The following is a 17,784-nucleotide window of genomic DNA, read 5'->3' as shown; positions in this document are numbered from 1 at the left end:
CGGCTGCGGGAGGCAGTGAAGGGGGCGGGGCGTGCGGGAGAGAGGGAGCCACTATCAGAGCGTGCGCATGCCGCAGACGAGGAGAAGGGGCACCCTTCCTTGTCCCCTTGAGTGGCCCAGGAAGTTGGAACACGTGGGAGAAACGTGGAAAGGAGGGAGTGGGCACCAGGTGCCTGGGTCTCAGTGCAGGTGTGGCCTTGGTCAAACTATTCTGCTGCCGTGCCTCAGTTTCTCCATGTGTGAAATGGGAATCACTCACTTACAGGGTTGGTGAGAAGATTTGCCAAGTTACTACGTGCGGAGTGCGTGGAGTAGGGCCTGCGTGGAGTAGGGCCTGGCCCATAGGAAGTGCTCGCGTAGATGGTGGTTACTGTCGCGGCAGCACAGGGTTGGGCGGTCTGCTGGTAGGATTTCAAGGGCACCTCCCACAACCGGAGGACCTCACCGGGAGCTGGAGTTGAGACTGACTCACTGAATCCGCGGCCCTGTGTTGGGTGGATGCCAACTCTGGGAAGAAACTGAAATGAGCTCAGGCGATCTAGCCTGCCCAAGGGCACGTGAAAAGTTCTTGGGAGAGCCAGACTCGAACCCAGAACTCCCGGACACCCCCACCCACCGCCCTGCCCCCCACCATAGCGGGGGATCCAGGGTTTTTTAAAGCTCGACAGGTAATTTCAATGTGCAGCCAGGGCTGAGAACCACTGCCCTGGGGGCGGGGACCCCGGTTTCCATATCTTGCGGCTCCCCGCACACCTCGCAGAGGGCATGGCTGCTGTTCGGGGCACAGGGCACTCACCTCTTGGCAGCCCTTGCCACACGTAGGGCTGCTGTTCACTATTCTTCTCTCCCCTGGACTTTGAGCTACTGGGGACTTTCATGCTCTAAGAGCTTCATTACAATGCCCACTCCCAGGCCCCACCCAGTCCTTCGGGGGCCCGGATTCTGCATCTTTGACAAAGGCCCAGGTTGCCCGTAACCACCACCAAGGGCGAGAGCCCCGCTCTAGAGAACCGAGTGTGCATCCATCCCCTTCCTATGCTAGTGGCGGGCACGGTGCCCGGCACCCAGGAAGCAGCCCCCAGCCCAGAGCGGGACGGAGGGCGAATAGGAAGGAAAGACGCCGCCTCCCCCCGCAGCCCCTGGCCCCGCCGCCGAGCTCACCGGTCACGCGGAGCCGGACACCGTGGCGGCTCTCGTAGCGGTCATGGATGTCGCCGGCGAACTCGACGCGGCAGAAGTAGCGGCCCTCGTCGGCCAGGGCGAGGCGCTCCACGCGCAGCGAGAGGTCGTTGCGGCGCGGGTTGCCCAGCAGGTGGAAGCGGCCGTGCAGGCTCAGCGCCGTCTGGCAGAGCTCGCTGCCCCGCGCCGCGGCGCAGCGGAACACCTGCGGGCCCGCGTAGGGCTCGCCCGCGCGCCAGATGGCCGTCAGCGGCCCGTCGTAGTGGCGGTGCGGGTGCGTGAAGGTGCAGGGCAGCACGGCCGCCTCGCCCGCCGCCGCGCTCACCTCGGCCGGCACCTGCATGGACCAGCGCTGCGCGGGGGCACCTGCGGGCGCGGCGCGTCGGTGTTACCCGCTCGGCGGCCCCGCCGGCTAAGTGCCCCCAAACCCAGGATTCCGGAGGGAACCCCTGGAGACCCAGAATTCACGAAGCACCCCGAGAGACGGAACCCCCGGGACTCTAGGACCGCCCCCTCCCACAAACCCCATGACTCGGGCAGCACCCCTCCCCCTGTAAAGGGGGGTCTGGAAACCCACCAGGTGATTAGAGAAGCTTCTCATAGGACCTTGACTCCCTTGACTGGCCAGGTTCCTGGAGCCTCCCCCACTTTCCTGTGACTATTAGCCTCTCTCCCTCCCCGAGATCCCATCTCACCCATCACCCGCTCTGCTATAGAAAAGTCCTGCGATTTCTGTGGTTCCAATAGACTCCAAAGACCTCCGAGGTAGTGAGGATAATAAAAGTACTTACTGTGCTCCTCTGTGTTGAGCGAGTTCCTGGTGGTATCTCTTTTAGTTCTCACAAATGATCCTAGAGACAAACATAGTTACCCCTGGGTTACATGTTAAGAAACTGAGACACATAAAGGTGGAGTAATTGCCTGAGGCCACACAGCTAGGATGAGGCAAAACCAGCGTTGAAAGCCAGTACTGCCTGACCCCACAGCAGCAATCTACTGCACTAAAGGCTTGGGACCTAGGGACCCAATCAAGGAGACCAGCAGTGCCGTTCATAGAGGGGAAACCGAGGCCTGGGAGGCAGTGATATGTTTTGAAGCTAATGTGGTAAAGTTGGTAACTCCAGAATCCAGGTCAACCCAGGTGGGCTTCTGAAGAAGCTGGTGCCCAGGCAGGGAGCCGGAGGCCAGGTGTGGTGGGCAGTTATGCTGCCTCCTTACTCTGTGCAAGCACCTCTGCACTGGGTCTCCTCACCTCCTGCACTGTGAGCCTCTGAAGTGTGGGCAAGCGAAGGTCCAGAATCTTTACTCTGCCTTCAACTCACAGAGGGCCGGTGAGCTGCTGCCTGTGTGACCGAATGTGCTGCTTTGAGAGGGGGACGAGCTGGGTGGGTGGCTGGCTGTCAGTGCTGGTCCTGGGAGGGCCAGGCCGGGGGCTGTGCCTCCAGAGAGAAGGAGGGCAGGCTTAGCAGCTAGTGCCCAGGTGCGGTTCACAAAAAGAGTATTTAGAGGGAATAATATAGCAGCCCTCTGTGTATCCAAAGGGCTTTGCAGTTGACATAGATCTTTCATGTATGGCATGTCACATGACCCTCGAAATACCCAGGGGAGAAAAGCAGGGCAGATATTGTTATAGACGAGAAAATGAAGACCCCGAGTCACACAGGCGGAAGGTGGGGAGAAACGCAGCTCTTCTGACTCCAAGTCCAGTGCTCTCCGCTCTTCAGAGTAGCGTGCCACATGCCCTAGCAGAAACCCTCCCAGCTGGCAGAGCCTCCTCCAGGGAGCCCATCCCACCTGTGGATCACCTACAGGTCAGAGTATTCCGCCTGCACAGAAGCCACGCCTGCACCACCACGTGACTGCCACTGCTCTGTGAAGCATTGCGCGGTCCCTCCCCAGGATGGGCTTTCTGGGGTCCCATCATGCCTATCCAGGGCCCATGCAGCCTTCCCTTTTTTGGTGGAAGTCCCAGTCCCCCTTGCTGCCCCTCCCCATCCTCACTGCCTGCTCAGTACTCTCCTGCAGTGTGCTGTCCTGACCTGGGGCTCCAGATGTGTGCTCCAGGTGTGCTGGGCCAGTGGAGTGCGGTCCGAATCAGGTTGTGTGAACTGTGCCTGGTATATAGCCTCACTTTGCCCTTGTGCTGAGCTTGCAATCAAATAAAACCACATTCCCCCCCCCCACACACACACAATCTGCTTGTAAGCCAAATCTCTTTCCTTCTGGACGAGTGGAGTTGTGCTTTTGAACCCAAATGGAGGACTTGACAATTACCCCAAGAATGAGCTAGCTCACTCAGATGTTGGCGATAATCAAAGGGCCTACTTCCAAATTTGAGAAACCCTCTCTGAAGGTTTTGCTGGTCTAGTCAGTACTACCAGCTGCAGAAAGCATCTCCTGGCTCTGGAGACTCAGGTCCTGCCTCAGTTTCCCTGCATTTCCCACCTTCTGTGGCTTCAGCCTCTGTTGGGAGCTGACCAACAGCCGTCCCTTGACACAGTCGGGATGGATGAGATGCATCTGCACAGCAGAGGCAACTGTGGCTGGATTTCCTGTCTATCTCCTTGCATGTCTGTCTTTGCAATTAATAGGTGGTGGGATTTTTAGACACCTGTATTTCAGGTCCAATGATCTGCAGAATTCCAATGGAGTTATACAAAATGATTTCTTGGCCATAGAACAAGTCCCCCCTAATGGGGTAGCCCCTGAATGTCTAAAAGTTGATGGAGTAACAGCCCCTCCTCTACCTTGGACAGGAATATATATTAATTAGAATTAGGTAATGAAGCAGGAGAAGCTAGTTAACTGTTACAAACTAAAAACGTAGAAACAATTGCTAAGGAGTTAGAGTTCACAGTACATAAAAAATATTTTAGACAGAAAGATAGATAGCTAAGTTAGACATCACAAAAGCCTTATAATAAATTTCCTATAACCACTGTTCAGTCTAGCGTATCCTGCTGACCCATGCCTAATTCTAAGAACTTTAGTAAATAATAAGACATTTAAAGCTCTGTATATACAGCTATTTCTAATTGTCTGATTAATGACTTTCCTGGCCAAAATAGCCTTTGTTTAACATAACTGAATCTATGAAATTTCCTGTACTTTTCCTAGTTACCTTTGTATTGATTTTTTCTACTTAACTGATCATGCCATATACCTATTATGTAACAATCTCTATACAAATAAAGCCTAAATCAAACTCTGTGAGTTCGGTCAGACCCACAGAGGCTGGCTGTTCTCCGGCATCCAGTCGGGTGTCTGACTCTTCATTCGTTGCCTGCACTGTCCGTCCTTCAGGGACCCTGAGACCTGCTGAGGCTGGACCCCGGCAAGCCTCCCTGACCCCCTGCATCTCACAAGAACCCCAGATTCCCCAGGTACAGTTTGCTACTGTGCATTTATCAGTTAGCAAACCTTTATTGGACACGTGTCCACTCTAAGACAGGCACTGGGATACGAGAGGGGTTACAAAGATCAAACAGTCATTTACCAGCCTGCTGGAGCTCACAGCTCAGAAAGGGAGGAGGATCTGGGAACACATAATTACACCACTGCCTGCCGGTGCCCTTGTGAGAGACACAAAGCTCCCTTTGTCTGAACATGGTTTCAGGCCCTTTACCAGTTCCTTCCTGGCCATGCCCAGTCCCTGCAGTTGCTAAGAGGCCTTCCTTGAGCCCCAAGCCTGGGTGTGGCACCCCTACCCTGTGCCCCAGGGCTGGCAGAGGTAGCTACTCTGCATGGGCATCGTCTGTTCTCCGCGTGTCTCACCCAGGCACCCAGAAGCTCTGGGGGGTGGGTGGGGCGGGGGCCACAAGCCCGTGGTCATTGTTGTGTTGTAACTGCCCAGTACAGCGCCATGCCACACACCTAGTAAGTAATGAAACTGCTGTGACAGAGCAGAAGGCAGGGGAGTGATCTGGGCAGGGACGGCTGGGCATGGGGACAGCGGCATCGTGCAGCTGTGGGGCAGGCAGGGAGTGAAGGACCTGTGAGAGGGGAGACACACTTTCAGCAGAGTCTTCAGAAAGGAGAACGGCGTTACTGAGTCTTGAGGTGGATTGAAGGCAGTGCAGGCAGAGAGGGACGGTGGGGCCACACCAGGAGTTGGGGACATCAGCAGAGAGGATGCCGGGCACGGAGGATAAGGGGGCCAGAGTTCACAGTGCTTTGGGGACTTCTTTAGGGACATACCTCATCTCGTTTCATATGCACAACAACCCCATGAGAGACTGTCATTAGCCCCTTTTTAGAGAAAGGAAATTGGGGCTCAGAAAGTGCCAGGTCACGTGACTGACCAGAAACCCAGCCAAGGATTCCCCCTCGGTAGGTCACGCTCTTACCTTGCCCTACGTTAATTACTATATCGTGTTGCCCGAGGATAATATCCCAGTCTGGAATCGCCGGAAGTGTGATAGGAGGGCGGCCCCCGCCCTGTCTGGGGCGTTTTGCTGAAGGAGCAGAGGGGGACACCTTGACAATCTTGGCTCACTGCAGCGCCGGCCTTGGCGGGCGGGAACCCGTGCTTCCTGTTTGCCTGCTGGACACACTCTCTTGCACACATACCATTGAATGAATCCTCCGGGGGGACTCACATTGGCAGGAACGGCCCAGGGAGCATGTGCGTTTGCTTTGACAGCAGTTTAAGTTCCCAGCATCCTGTGCCGTTTACCATTCCCTCTGGCAGCTCACGCAGGTCTCTTGCCTCTCCAGGGGTGGGAGGGAGGGGGGAGGGGAAAGTTCTGAACTGGAGCTACCTGCTAGTAGGGCCTCTAATCTCCTTGGCTCAGATCTGTCAACCTCTGGGGTCAACCTCTGGGGTCAACGGGAAGCTCACATTCTTCCCATTGTCCAAAATACCTCCCTTCCATGGGGGCCACAGGGCCTGGGGGAAAGCATTTCAGCTTTGGCACAGCTGGGTCCCGGGGACAATTTTACTGGTGGTCATTCTTTCATCAGACGTGTATCAAGCACCCAGTCTGTGCCTGGCACTGTTCTGGGCTCATTCACTTACTAGGAGATGTTTGGGCAAGTTTGCTACTTCATGTCCCAGTCTCGGGCTTCTCTGCAGCAGAAAGGGCAACGCAATACCTTCCTCATGGGGTTGAGGGTTGAAGGAAATCGCAAATGTACTGCCCAGTGCCTGACACTGAGCAAAGGCTGGATGGCTGTCAGCTCCCCTCGTTCACTGGCCCTGCAGAGGGAGTGGAAGTAGCAGGGGGGAGGTGGAGAGTGCCCACCAGTGGTGGAGAGTGCGGCGGGCGTGCAACCCAGGGGGTGCAGCAGGGGGTGCAGCAGGGGGTTACGGCATTGATACCGGGACATCAAACCATGGCGGCTCCATTTGGCATCTTAGGCCACAGGAAATACGATCGCCCAGTCCTTGCCCTTAACTTCCTTGCTAGCTAGTCACCTAGTCATGCATTTATTTACTCAGTAGATACTCGTGGAAGGTCTCTTGTGTGCTAGACATTGAGCAGGGTGCGGGGATGCAGTTACAGTGACAACGAGTGGCCCTCCACTCGTTGGTGTGTTGTAGTCTGGCCATTGCTCGGCCGCCGTTGGGTTTTCATGTACACAAAACTCTAGCAAGTCTGTTTGGTTGGCATCCGGCCTAGGGAGATGCGGAGCGGAAAGCTGGGAAGCGGATTCTGTTTGCCGGCCCACTGAAAGCGGCCAGAAAGGCCACCTGACATTCGGTCGGGAGGAAGGATCCGGTAAAAACAATGAGAAGATGCCTGGGGACAGAACTGCCTAAAGCACAGCACAGAGAGGCCTTTTGAAGGAGGAGGAAGGGCAGAGGGCCTTCCGGCATCATGAGGCCGAGTGAGGCTGGGCAGTAGCTGGCACAGCTGTGACCCGAGTCACCTTGGGAAGGTTCATCACCACGTGAGGTGGGACCCCAGGTGGGGGCGGGGGGGTGGGTCAGGAGTCTGTTTGGGGCCACAGCCCTGGCTAGACTGACCCCCACTTTGTGACTTCAGGCAAGGCCCCATAGCTCTCTGGCCTCACAGTCTACTCTGATAATGACATTTGGATAAAAAGGATAAGGAAGTCAAGCATTTTAGAACTGTCTATTTAAATTAAAAGACTTAAAAATAAGCCATGAGGTGTCTGGAACACTCAGCTGCTGGGACAGTTCCATCTGTGCCTTATGGTCCCACACCGGCATTTCCCAAACTCCCCACGTGGCATCTCGTGGCAACCGGTGCTCGGCAGGGGAGGGCGGGCTGCAGCCTCGGGCGCCCCCTCCCGCATCGTCGTCATCCTGACTCAGAGGAGGGCCAGTCGACTCACCCTGGACTCACCCTCCCAAAGCTCCACACAAATCTGCAAGGCCTGGACGGGCAGCAGGGCATCTGGACGGGTCCAAAATAGAAACCTTGGCTTTGGCCGCCGCTGACCACAGAATTCCGCCAGCTCCCTGGGGCTCAGGGAAGCAGGCGCAGCCCGGGAGCCTCTCTGCGGGGCCTTTGTGGGTGGCGTGTTCTGTGCTCTCGTGCTCGTGTTAACTGTAGAGAGAACGGCTGATGGGTCTCATCACGGGTTGTGGGTGGTTGCTGTCCGCGGGTCACAGATAGGAAAGTGACCCAAGGTAGTCGTGGCGGGACGATGGTCAGTGGGGGCAGGTGCCCTCACGGAACAGTGCTTTGTCAGGAGTTAGGCCTGCTGGGTGGGTTTTCTGTGACATTTTCTGGAGGGAACGAGTTATGGACTTGGGAGTGGGGGGGATGATGCCAGGCGGGCGGTCAGCGTGGACTCTGGAGGGATGGCCCCTCTGAGGTCAGCTGTGCTGCTCCCATGGTGGCCGGCGTTACCAGCTGACAGGCAGCCAGGCTGACGAGCCCGCTCTCTGTATGGGGGCCACCCTCCTCAGGGACATCTGGGCATGCCGACAGGGTGTTCTCAGGGAATGACTCCCACGGTGGCCTCTCAGGCACGGTGGCACCTGGAGGGTGGGTAGAGGGTACTTTGGGGGCAGGGGGAGATGTTCATTTTGGCCACCAAACCCCACCAGTTAGATGAGGGGGTTGAGCTGGAGAACGTTGCCTTCCTTCCAGCTCCCCCTCCCCTCTGTTTGCGCCGTAGTTGTCCAGGTAGGTAGTCAGTGGAGAAATGATGAGAAAGAGGTCGGGTGCAGAGCGGGGAAGAGGGAGTGGAAGCAGGAATTCCTCCCTTCACTGAGAAGCAGATCTGGAAGGTTCTAGGGAAGGGGCGAGGTACTGGGCATGTGAATGCAGGGCCTGCTGGTCTCATTCTGCTGTCAGGGTGGTCTCGGCTGCCCCCTCAACCCTTGTCTCCCTGGCCACTTGGCTGCTGAAGTGGGCCTGCTGGCCTGAGCTGACTGAGACTCCGGGCTTCTGTCCTGGGGCCAGTGTCTACCACAGGTTGCTGCTCTTCAGAGTTCTGAGTTGTCCTGTGCCTGCCATGCCCTGAGCCTACTCAGGGGGTCCCATTCCCCTTCGCTCCTTCTTTTCTCTGGGTAAAACTTCTGCCCCCAGGCTACTGGACAGAGTGGCCGCCAGGAGCAGAAACAGTGTCCTGGCTCATTAAACCCTCCCATGTCCTACCAGACCCATGAGGGCTGCCTACCGCCTCCCTGCCCTTTACCTGCATCCTGCATAAGCACCCCCACACCCTCGGGTGACACCTGTGATCCGTCTGACCTTTTCAGCTTGTTTCTCTGCAGTGGTTCAGAGCTGGTTCAATTAATTCCTCTGGGCACCAAGCTGTGCCCCAGGCTCACCATCCCTGCACGTAGGGTGCGGGGATGCAGTCGCAGAAGCTTTGTGGCGCAAAGAGCAGGCTGCCCACAGGAGACACCGGTTCACTTCTGGGCTGTGACCTCCCAGGACATCACCTGACCTTCCTAAAACAGGGACAGGGGTCCTCACTTTGCAGGGTTGTGGTGAAGAGTAAATGAGCTGCCCCTTCAAAGGTCTGTCACAGAGGCCATGGAGGATGACAACTACTGCGATCGCTAAACCTGCTCATCAGGCTTGTGGGCCAGTGGAGGACGCTTACAAGGTCACCCTGTGGGCAGAGCTCTGGGGCCCCTGTTTTTCCCAGCCCCCACCTTCTCTGGCATCTCTCACTTTTTCAAAGCAGATTTGTAGGGAGAGAAAGAGGAAAAATAAGGGAGAATGTGGGGGGCCCCTGGGGGATTGAGGGGCTGCCCAGAGCCCTGGGGGCTGTGTGTGGGGGACCCAGGGAGAAGGTCTCAAAGTGGAGTGGGGTTTCCTGGGGCAATCTCATCCCACTTTGCTTTTGCCGACGGCCTGCCCTGGGCTCCACGCTCAGAGAGGTGGACTGATGTGACTCAGGGAGGTGGCTCTCACGCAGCCCCTTGGGCTCCTGTGTCGTAGCCAAGCCCGGCCCGGCACAGGGGCCTCCTGCCCAGTCCTGAGGCCACCGGAGGGGCTCACCAGTGAACGTCACAGAGGGGTTTCAGGAAGTGGGGCCCTGCTTGCCCTGGTTACGGGCCTCTGGGCTTTAGCAGGGAGGCTGCTGTTACGCAAAGAAAAGGGTCTCCTCCGCAGGTGGCTCGTACACGAGGCCCAGCCTTCCCAGTGATCTTGACCCACAGCCGGAGCATCTGTGCCCCTCAGGTTTTGTCCTTGAACACATGATATGCATGCTTCCTCTAGATCTTGAGTTTGACTGATTCACAGCAGCTGACCCTCAGTAGGAGACGGGAAAAACAAACCACAACAAAAACGCCCCCACACTTAGCTTCTTTTGAAGCCACGTGACTTCAGCAACATTTCACTGCCGTCGATTGCACAACCACTGAGGTCCAGGACCCTCGCTGGGGGCCCTCCTTCCATGAGCTGATTGACCTCTACAACACCACCACGAGGTGGCGGGCACCCCGCCGTATGGGGGCCCCCGCCCAGGCCACGCCGCTAGTATATAACCGAGCCAGGGTTCGAAGCCATGTCTGACGTGGACACGCAGGGCCTGGCCTGCTTCTCTCCTGCCTGCCCCAGGCCCGGGCAGGGGCCCCTCCTCCAGCCCCTGCCCTCTACGAGGGACCCAGCCTTAAAGCAGCCAGAAAGATGGCTGAGTTAAGTCCACTCGGGAGACAGAGAAGCCCTTTCCCCAGGAGCCCCCTCCACAGGGGACAGCGGGCGGTGAGGGGGGTCCCGTCTGGGGCGACTCGCAGCTGGGCTCACACCTCAGCTCCGCCCTCAGCCATTCGCTCACCTGTGGGAAGGGGATAGGACGGTTCCTTTCTCACAGGTGCTGGGGCTGATGTGCATTACTAATCGAAGTGCCCGCACTTAGAGCTCTGTGGGCACTTCCTGTTTCTGTTCAGCCCAGACCTGACCTTGACTCTGCTAGCGGGGAAGGAAAGGAGCGAAGGGACTGGGAGTTTATCATCCAGTCCTGGGGACAGGACCCCGCACAAGGAATGTCGACCGATACTTGAAAACATGATGTCAGCAAAGTCACCTCGCAGCACGTGACAGCAGTGGCCGTGCACCCGGAGGGGTGGGTGCTGCATCCAGCAGTCACAGGATGGGTGTCTCAGGCTGGGGTCGAGGGGCCTGGGCAGAGGGGCTCAGAGCATGGCCTCTGACGTTTATCCCAGTTGCCCTCGGTGGCACCAACCACCATTGTCGCTCAAGATGGTGGTTGGAAATGCAGGTTCCTGGGCTCTGCTGCCTGGTCATGTGACTGCGCGGGTCTGGGGTGGAGCTGCAGTGCCTGCATTGTAACAAATGCCCCCATCCCCAACCCCGTCCTCTGGGTTCGTGATGCGGTTGGTCCCTGATCAGTCGCTGAGATACACTGTTCCCAGGGACACTAACTCACTGAGCTAAATGACACAGGTGTCGTTACCCACGCCCGCCACAGAGTTTCCACTCAGCCTTTGGGGCTCCTGCTGGGAGGGCAGGGTGCCCTGTGCCACCTGCTCTGGTTCCCACGCGAACTCCTCCCCACCCCGACCCCAGACCTCGGTGTGCCGTCCTCCCCTCTCCCCGTGTCCGCCCCTCAAGACGTGAACCACTTGGGTGACAGAGCGCCCAAAGTCTGTCCAGAGCCTGGACTGCCCTCCCCATACCTTGCCCACCCATCTACCAGCAATGAGTGGGCCAGGTGGGCATACCCAAGCCCAGAGAAGCCGGGGGTCTGCCTCAGTCACTTTCCCAAGACAAAGCCCAGACTTGAACTTCTGTCACCACCGTCTCCCAAAGTGCAGCTCTTCCTCCTCCATGGCCCGGAGGCTGTGGTAAACCTGGCTGCTTTGAGTTCAAGGAGAGAAGACTGTGTGAAGGGTTTTATGAGCACCTGTTCTGTCCCCAGCAGGGGCCAGAGAGAAGAGTGGGAGACTCACCCATCGGGAGGATGTACACCAAGCAGGCCAGGAACCGGATGGACCCTTCCATGTTGTGAGTGCCTGGAGACCCCAGACCAGCCCCCACATTCGGCCAGGCCACCAGGAGAACCCTCCTTGGTGTGGGTGTGGGGGAAGAACGGTTGGGGGGTGGGCGCTGTGCTCCCGTCTGCGCCCGTGCTGGGTTCTGCCAGGGCTGAGGAACTGGGGAGAGGCAGCCCGGCAGCCCGAGGTATGATTAGATGAGACCCGTGGGGCTGAGTCATGTGGAAAACCAAGAAGGGAACCACTGGGATGATTTTTCAGGACAGAAAACAGAGAAGTGGACGGGGAAGATGCAGGACCCTTTCCTGCAGCCTGGTTCCTCTGAACAGGCTGTGCTCGTGCCTGGCTCCCTCCCTCGCCCCTTCCTTGCCTCCCTCTTTCTTTCTTTCCCTCCCCTTTACCCTTCCTACATTTTTAGTGGGCTAGGATGGGATTTCTCTCCCTCCACCCCTTCTGAAAAAGGGTTTTGACAAGATGATAAAAGAGACAGGGGAGGAGCCTGCCAACATAAACACCCATCCAAGTGCAGCCAGAAAGCTCTCAGTATTTTGCCCTGGCTGGTGTGGCTCAGTGGATTGAGCATCAGCCTGAAAACCAAAGGGTCGTCGGTTCAATTTCCAGGTTCAATTCCCAGTCAGGGCACATGCCTGGGTTGAGGGCCAGGTCCCCAGTATGGGGTGCAGGAGAGGCAACCACACACTGATGTTTCTCTCCCTCTCTTTCTCCCTCCCTTTCCCTCTCTCTAAAAATAAACAAAATCTCAAAAAAGAAAAAGAAAGCTGTAGGTATTCACAAGGAAAAGACTCATCACAGACCATTTCCACGACTAGACCCCCTTCAGAGGGCCTGGGGTCCTGCAACTGCTCCTTAGACTCAGATGGTCGTAAGGATCCTCAGGGATCTTGTGAAAGCGCACCCTCTGACCTGGGCTGTCCACGGAGCCCCGTGCTGCTGTCCCGCTGCTGCTGCTGCTGCTGCTGGTCCATGAGCCGCACATCCAGTGTGGAGCACTAATCCTGGGCCACTGGGTAGAATACCAGATGCAAGTCAGGACCCTGGGGGAGAAGGGAAGCTCTTGGGAGCTTGTTCTGAAGGGACTCACAGTGGGACCCCACGGGGGCTGGAGGGCTGTGAGCTGTGTCTAATGGACTGCATTGGGTTTGGACTGTCTGATGGCAGGGTCTGTATTTTTGCTAATGCCCTGGACTCCAGTGCCCCAGACAGAGGTAACATTAGCAATGTCGTGCTTCTTGTCCAGGTGGCAGAGGAAATAGCCAAGTCCAGTCTGTGCCCTGCCCATCGCCTGCTCCTCCCCCTGCGCCTCTCTGTCTCTCAGGTGGGAGAGCCAACCAGCCACACTCAGGAGGCCCCACCCCACCTGGCACCGCCCCAAGGTGAGTTCTCTTACCCATTGGCCTGGCCACCTTGGAGAAGAGGAGGATCAGGCTCTGGGCACCCCCCTCCACGCAGTCCCGAGAGAATGGGGGTGGGGAGGTCTTGTGTTCTTGGCTGGACTACTTCCCCAGCCCCTGGCGCAGCGGGCCACAGCTCAGCTCCACCTGGAGCTCCTTCCTGGGCTCCTCTCAGCTCCAGTTTGCTTCTTCCATCTAACTGGCAAACCAGGGGCAAACTTTCAGGGGTGGATGCAGACCTCTCCCCTTCTTCCAAATAGCTTCAGAGAATCTCACGGCATGTATTTGATGCAGCATAACTTGTGTAACCACTCCCTGTTAATGGTGTTGGAACTGCTGGCCAAGTTGCAGGAGGACTTCACGCAGTACTTCAGTTTCATCCAAAACCCCAGAAGTAGGATCTCCAGGTCACAGGGTGTGCACATTTTCATCTTAATTATTACATTCAGATCATGCTCCTAAGAGTTAGCCGTCAGAGTGGCGTTTTGCACCTATTTAACACATTACAGTCAAAGGAGGAGGTGGAAGGGGGTTACACGAAGTCCACCGGTGATGGATTAGGGAGGTGGGAGAAGGCAGAGGGGGGATCTCTGGGATTAGATAAAAAGTAAAACGAATAGACACATAATGCTTTTGCACTGGTGGGTACAGGGTACTTGACAGTTATCAATGAACAGAATAACAATAACACTGAAGGGCTCCGTGGCCTCCTGCTCAGGTGGGAGGTTGTGCCCTGATGGGTCTGCAGAATGGAAATTGCCCTGGCATTCTGAAGATCTGTTATCCTTGGTGCAAAAACACAACAGACAGGCTCAGTTAAGGTAAAGACTGCCCTTTGTCCAGAAGCTGGCCTAGCATGTGGCCGCCTGCCAGGACTCACTTTTAGTTAGGACGTCTTACTTCCTGAGCATCCTAGGTGGTTGCTGCAGGTCTGAGTTTGTAAGGCTGCCATGAAGGCCATCCTTGAGCTTGTCAGGCTTAGTTTGTGGCCACTTTGAAATCCACACTTTCCCCTTTGGTCATAAATCAATCCAGAGGATGCATTGGTGATGAACCTTCTGATTGAATAATGTGGCCCCAGGGTGCTAAGGAAGATGCATTCCTAGGAAGTCCTACTATCAAAGTTTGTCTTGCTGAAGGATGGACCACTGGGGATGGGATGAGATGGCAACCTTGGGTGGAAGTCAAGGCTGAATTTTTCTCCAAGGCGAAAAGCAGGTGAATGGGAGACAGTCAGGTCTCACGGGCCTTTGTTAAGGAAAACACTTCGGATCATTTTCAACCTATCAACTGTCACCATCCGGGCTGCGCTGCCTGTCTCACTTCTCTGTGTTTTGCATCTAGTGTAATGCTTATTCAGTTTGAGGGTGCCCATACAACTCATCAGCTGTCACAGTCGACCATGAGATGGGTCCCCATTCCCTGGGTCCCATCTGTTTCCCATTGGGAGCACTCCAGGGCTGGTCATCAGTCGGCTGGTTCCCGCTAGTTGTGCAACTGGAAGCTGTGACTTTCAGGCTTATTTGGGGCCAGGACTGTAAGAGCACAATGGTGTAAGTTACAATTACCGTGTAAAACTTCTAGAGGCCAGGAGGACGGTAAGATTTTCTTAAGTAAATTTCCTGTGCCTCAGCAGTAGTTCCAGAGGACTTCGCTTTCATAGGCACTTCAGCTTCCACCCAAATTAGTGGAGTTAGTCATCCCTGTTGGGTTGGGGGTAAGCATTTTCCCATAATTAGATTCTGGAATTTATCCATAAAATTCCTTCCTTGATATTTCTTTTCCACTAATCTTCCACAACTTCCCTTGTTCTTCTTAGTTTCTTTTTACTCATTCAGAAATAACCAACTTATTAGGACAAACTACTTACTTTTAACCTCTTTTAAACACACACACTCCCCTCCTTCCTTCTGCACTACCATTCCTTCTGAATTTCCAAAGAGAAACCATAAATAGTATTATTGATAATACAGAAGTTATCTACCTACACCTTCATCAATTATTAACAATTGGGCTCTATACATAAGGTTTGAGAAAAGCCCAAAGAACAAGTATAATTATTATTATGCTTAATATTAGCAGACAGGTAAAGACAAACAAATGAAGCTCAACATCAATTTGTAGGTACACAGGCCTTGTGGAGGCCTTGGGAAAGCTGTCTGTCTCTGATATGGCAGCTTCCCATCCTACAGAAGTCTTTGACCTCCACATTAGGTGCAGGGGCAAGCGGCAGAGACAGAGGCGGCTGTGCATTTGTGGTTAAGCGTCTTGATAAGGTCCCTTCCAATGACGTTGCAGAGTGTCATTAATTGATGTCTTTTTCAATGCATACAACTTCCTGGTTGTAAGTTGTAGTCTTAGTCTCTTGGGAGTGCAATGTGAAATGAATTGGTTACTAATTCATCAGTCCCTCTGAACTGGTTAATAAGTCCTTGATGATAATGCAGAATGTCTCCTTTTAGGGAGTTGATTCAGATGTCCCTGTATCTAGATGTGTAGGGTGACCGGTGATTATTGAATGAGGAGAAAGGCTATGTGTTTACCAAGAGAGGTTGATTTTAGGTTAAGGAGCACTATAAGGAGAGCTGTGGCCAAGGAAATGAAAAGCTTCTGAAAATTTACCTTGTCGAGTTTTAACTGCATCATTTGTATGTTCCATCAATCCAGATGACCGGGGTGATAGATGCAATGAAAATACCATAGAATAGGCCAATACAAATGCATTGCATTACGTGCCCAGTGAGATGAGTCCCTCAGTCACTGTAACTCAGAGGGAATGCCCCCACTGGGGACTAATTCACCTACCATTAAGGGAATGCCTCGACCCAGTGAAAGAACATGCAAATCCTCACTAGCACATAGTTGTATTCTTGAGAGAGTGGGATTTGGATAAAATCCAATGATCATACCTCAGATGGGTCTAAAGGAGGGGAAATGTCCCTGGGACCCATAGGATTATTTTCCAAGGTTATATTTGGATAGATAGAACATCTGCTATCCACTTCATGAGCTATAGCAGGAGAAGGTTTCCAGTAATATTGTTTCTCCACAAAGTCATCTTGTCAGGACTTCAGTGTCTTAGCTCATGTACATGTCAAAGTGTAGGTAAGATTGGTTTCTGATGGGGTCCAAACCATAACTATTTGTCTGGTCGAAGTTTCCTTCTTTCTGTTGCCCTCTTGTCCTCAAATGCAGCTATCTCCTGAAACTGTGAAAGAGAGTCTTTTATTGATTCACTAGAAAGCCCAGGGCATTCTCAGGTGTGGATAATTTGGCTCTTTAATGTGGCTTGACTAGCTGCAGCATCAGCTAAATGATTTCCTTTTGCTTTCATGGTGGCAGCTTTAGAATGTTCTGGAATTTTGATAATTGCTAATTGTTTCTATTTTGTATGACATCTAATAATTCTATAACTTATTTCCCATTCTCTATGGGCTGTCCTGAGAAAGTTAGGACCAAGAGTGTAGCTACTATTAGTGTAAATATTGGCTACTTGATCTTCAGCCAATTGACAAGCCTCACTGTGAACAATTAACTCAGCTTCTTAAGCAGATCTTTTTAGGTAAATAAGAACTTTCAATTATGTCTACCATGGAAGTTATCACATATCCATCTTGGTAACATCTCTGTTCATCTCTAAAAGATCCATCTGTAAGACAAATTAAGTCAGCATTATCAACAGGGGTTTCCTGTGAACCAGTCCTAGGAACAAGAATGTGGTCAGTGCCCTGGCTGGTGGGGTTCAGTGGACTGAGTGCTGGCCTGTGGACTGAAAGGTTTGATTCCCAGTCAGGGCACAGGCCTGGGTTGTAGGCCAGGTCTTCAGGTGGGAGTGTGGGAGAGGCAACCTATCCATGTTTCTCTTGCACGTAGATGTTTGTCTCCCTCTCTTTCTCCCTCCCTTCTCCTCTCTCTAAAGTAAATAAAAATAAAATAAAAAAGAATGTGGTCAGTAAGCAAAACACAGTCATGGACGTGTTCATCCTGCAAAGAAGGTAGCAAAATTTCTGGGTTAAGACTGTAACATTGAGTTCAAGTAATATTAAGTGCTGAAAGCAAAAGCCAGTCGACTGACAGAGGGTTGAGTGGGATGAGAATTCAGTGGAGATTCAACAGAATGAGGAACGGAAACAAAGGAAAGCCCATCACTGTTTTCTCTGCTTGCTGGCATTACACGGCTGTAGCAGAGACGCCTGTCACGCAGGGAGGCCGCCCATTGGCTGCTGACTCTAACTGCTGACTACACTGTCCTACAGGTCTATGGTGACCTCTGTGTTTTTGAGTTAAAACTTCTAAAGTATTTCTTTCATTTCTATGTATAAAAAGCCAGAAAATTTATAATTAAGGTGTCCCAGAACGGGAGCTTTAGATAATCCTTTTTATAGCTTGTTTTCCATCTGGGTTCCACTGAATTGAATCAGGACAATTGGATTTTAACAAGACATCTGGAGGCCGGGCCATGAATAAAAAGTTTGGAATCCAAATGTGACAGTATCCAGTCAGACCCAGAAACCCTCTAAGCTACTTTTTTGTTTGTTTGTTCATTTTTAGGAAAGGATATTTATTGTTCCTCTGAGTCTTTCACAGTTAATATTAGCCCATTTTTAGATATTAGGTAACCAGGGTACTTTCCTTGGGGTCATCAGAATCAGAGCTTGTCCTTTGATATCTTATGTGCCTTTGTCTAGCGGGTATGATAGGCCTGTCTTGCCCTCTCAGGAATCAATACGTTCCATAGCATAAAAGTAAATCATCTACATATTGGATGAGAGTAGAATCTCTGAAAAATCCAACACCATTCAA

The 17,784-nt window shown here is 53.6% G+C and overlaps 1 protein-coding gene across 1 annotated transcript in view; it reads right to left on the bottom strand.

Moving 5' to 3' along the window:
• SIGLEC15 (sialic acid binding Ig like lectin 15) overlaps positions 1-11,576 on the bottom strand; it is a 15,018-nt gene extending 3,442 nt beyond the window's left edge. Inside the window, exons 1-4 of the mRNA XM_037165068.2 lie at positions 11,525-11,576; positions 1,971-2,030; positions 1,162-1,545; positions 1-3 (exon numbers count right to left, since the gene is read on the bottom strand). The exon at positions 1-3 is cut by the window's left edge and continues 375 nt beyond it. Coding sequence (XP_037020963.1) covers positions 1-3; positions 1,162-1,545; positions 1,971-2,030; positions 11,525-11,576 — 499 coding nt within the window. The remainder of the gene's footprint in view (positions 4-1,161; positions 1,546-1,970; positions 2,031-11,524) is intronic.
• Between the last annotated feature and the right edge of the window lie 6,208 nt (positions 11,577-17,784).

The sequence above is a fragment of the Artibeus jamaicensis genome, unplaced genomic scaffold (assembly GCF_021234435.1).
Source record: "Artibeus jamaicensis isolate MK-2021 breed Jamaican fruit bat unplaced genomic scaffold, CSHL_Jam_final contig_354, whole genome shotgun sequence".
NCBI lineage: Eukaryota > Metazoa > Chordata > Mammalia > Chiroptera > Phyllostomidae > Artibeus > Artibeus jamaicensis.
Note: the sequence above shows the minus strand (reverse complement) of the source record. Positions and strands in the feature narration are given on the sequence as shown.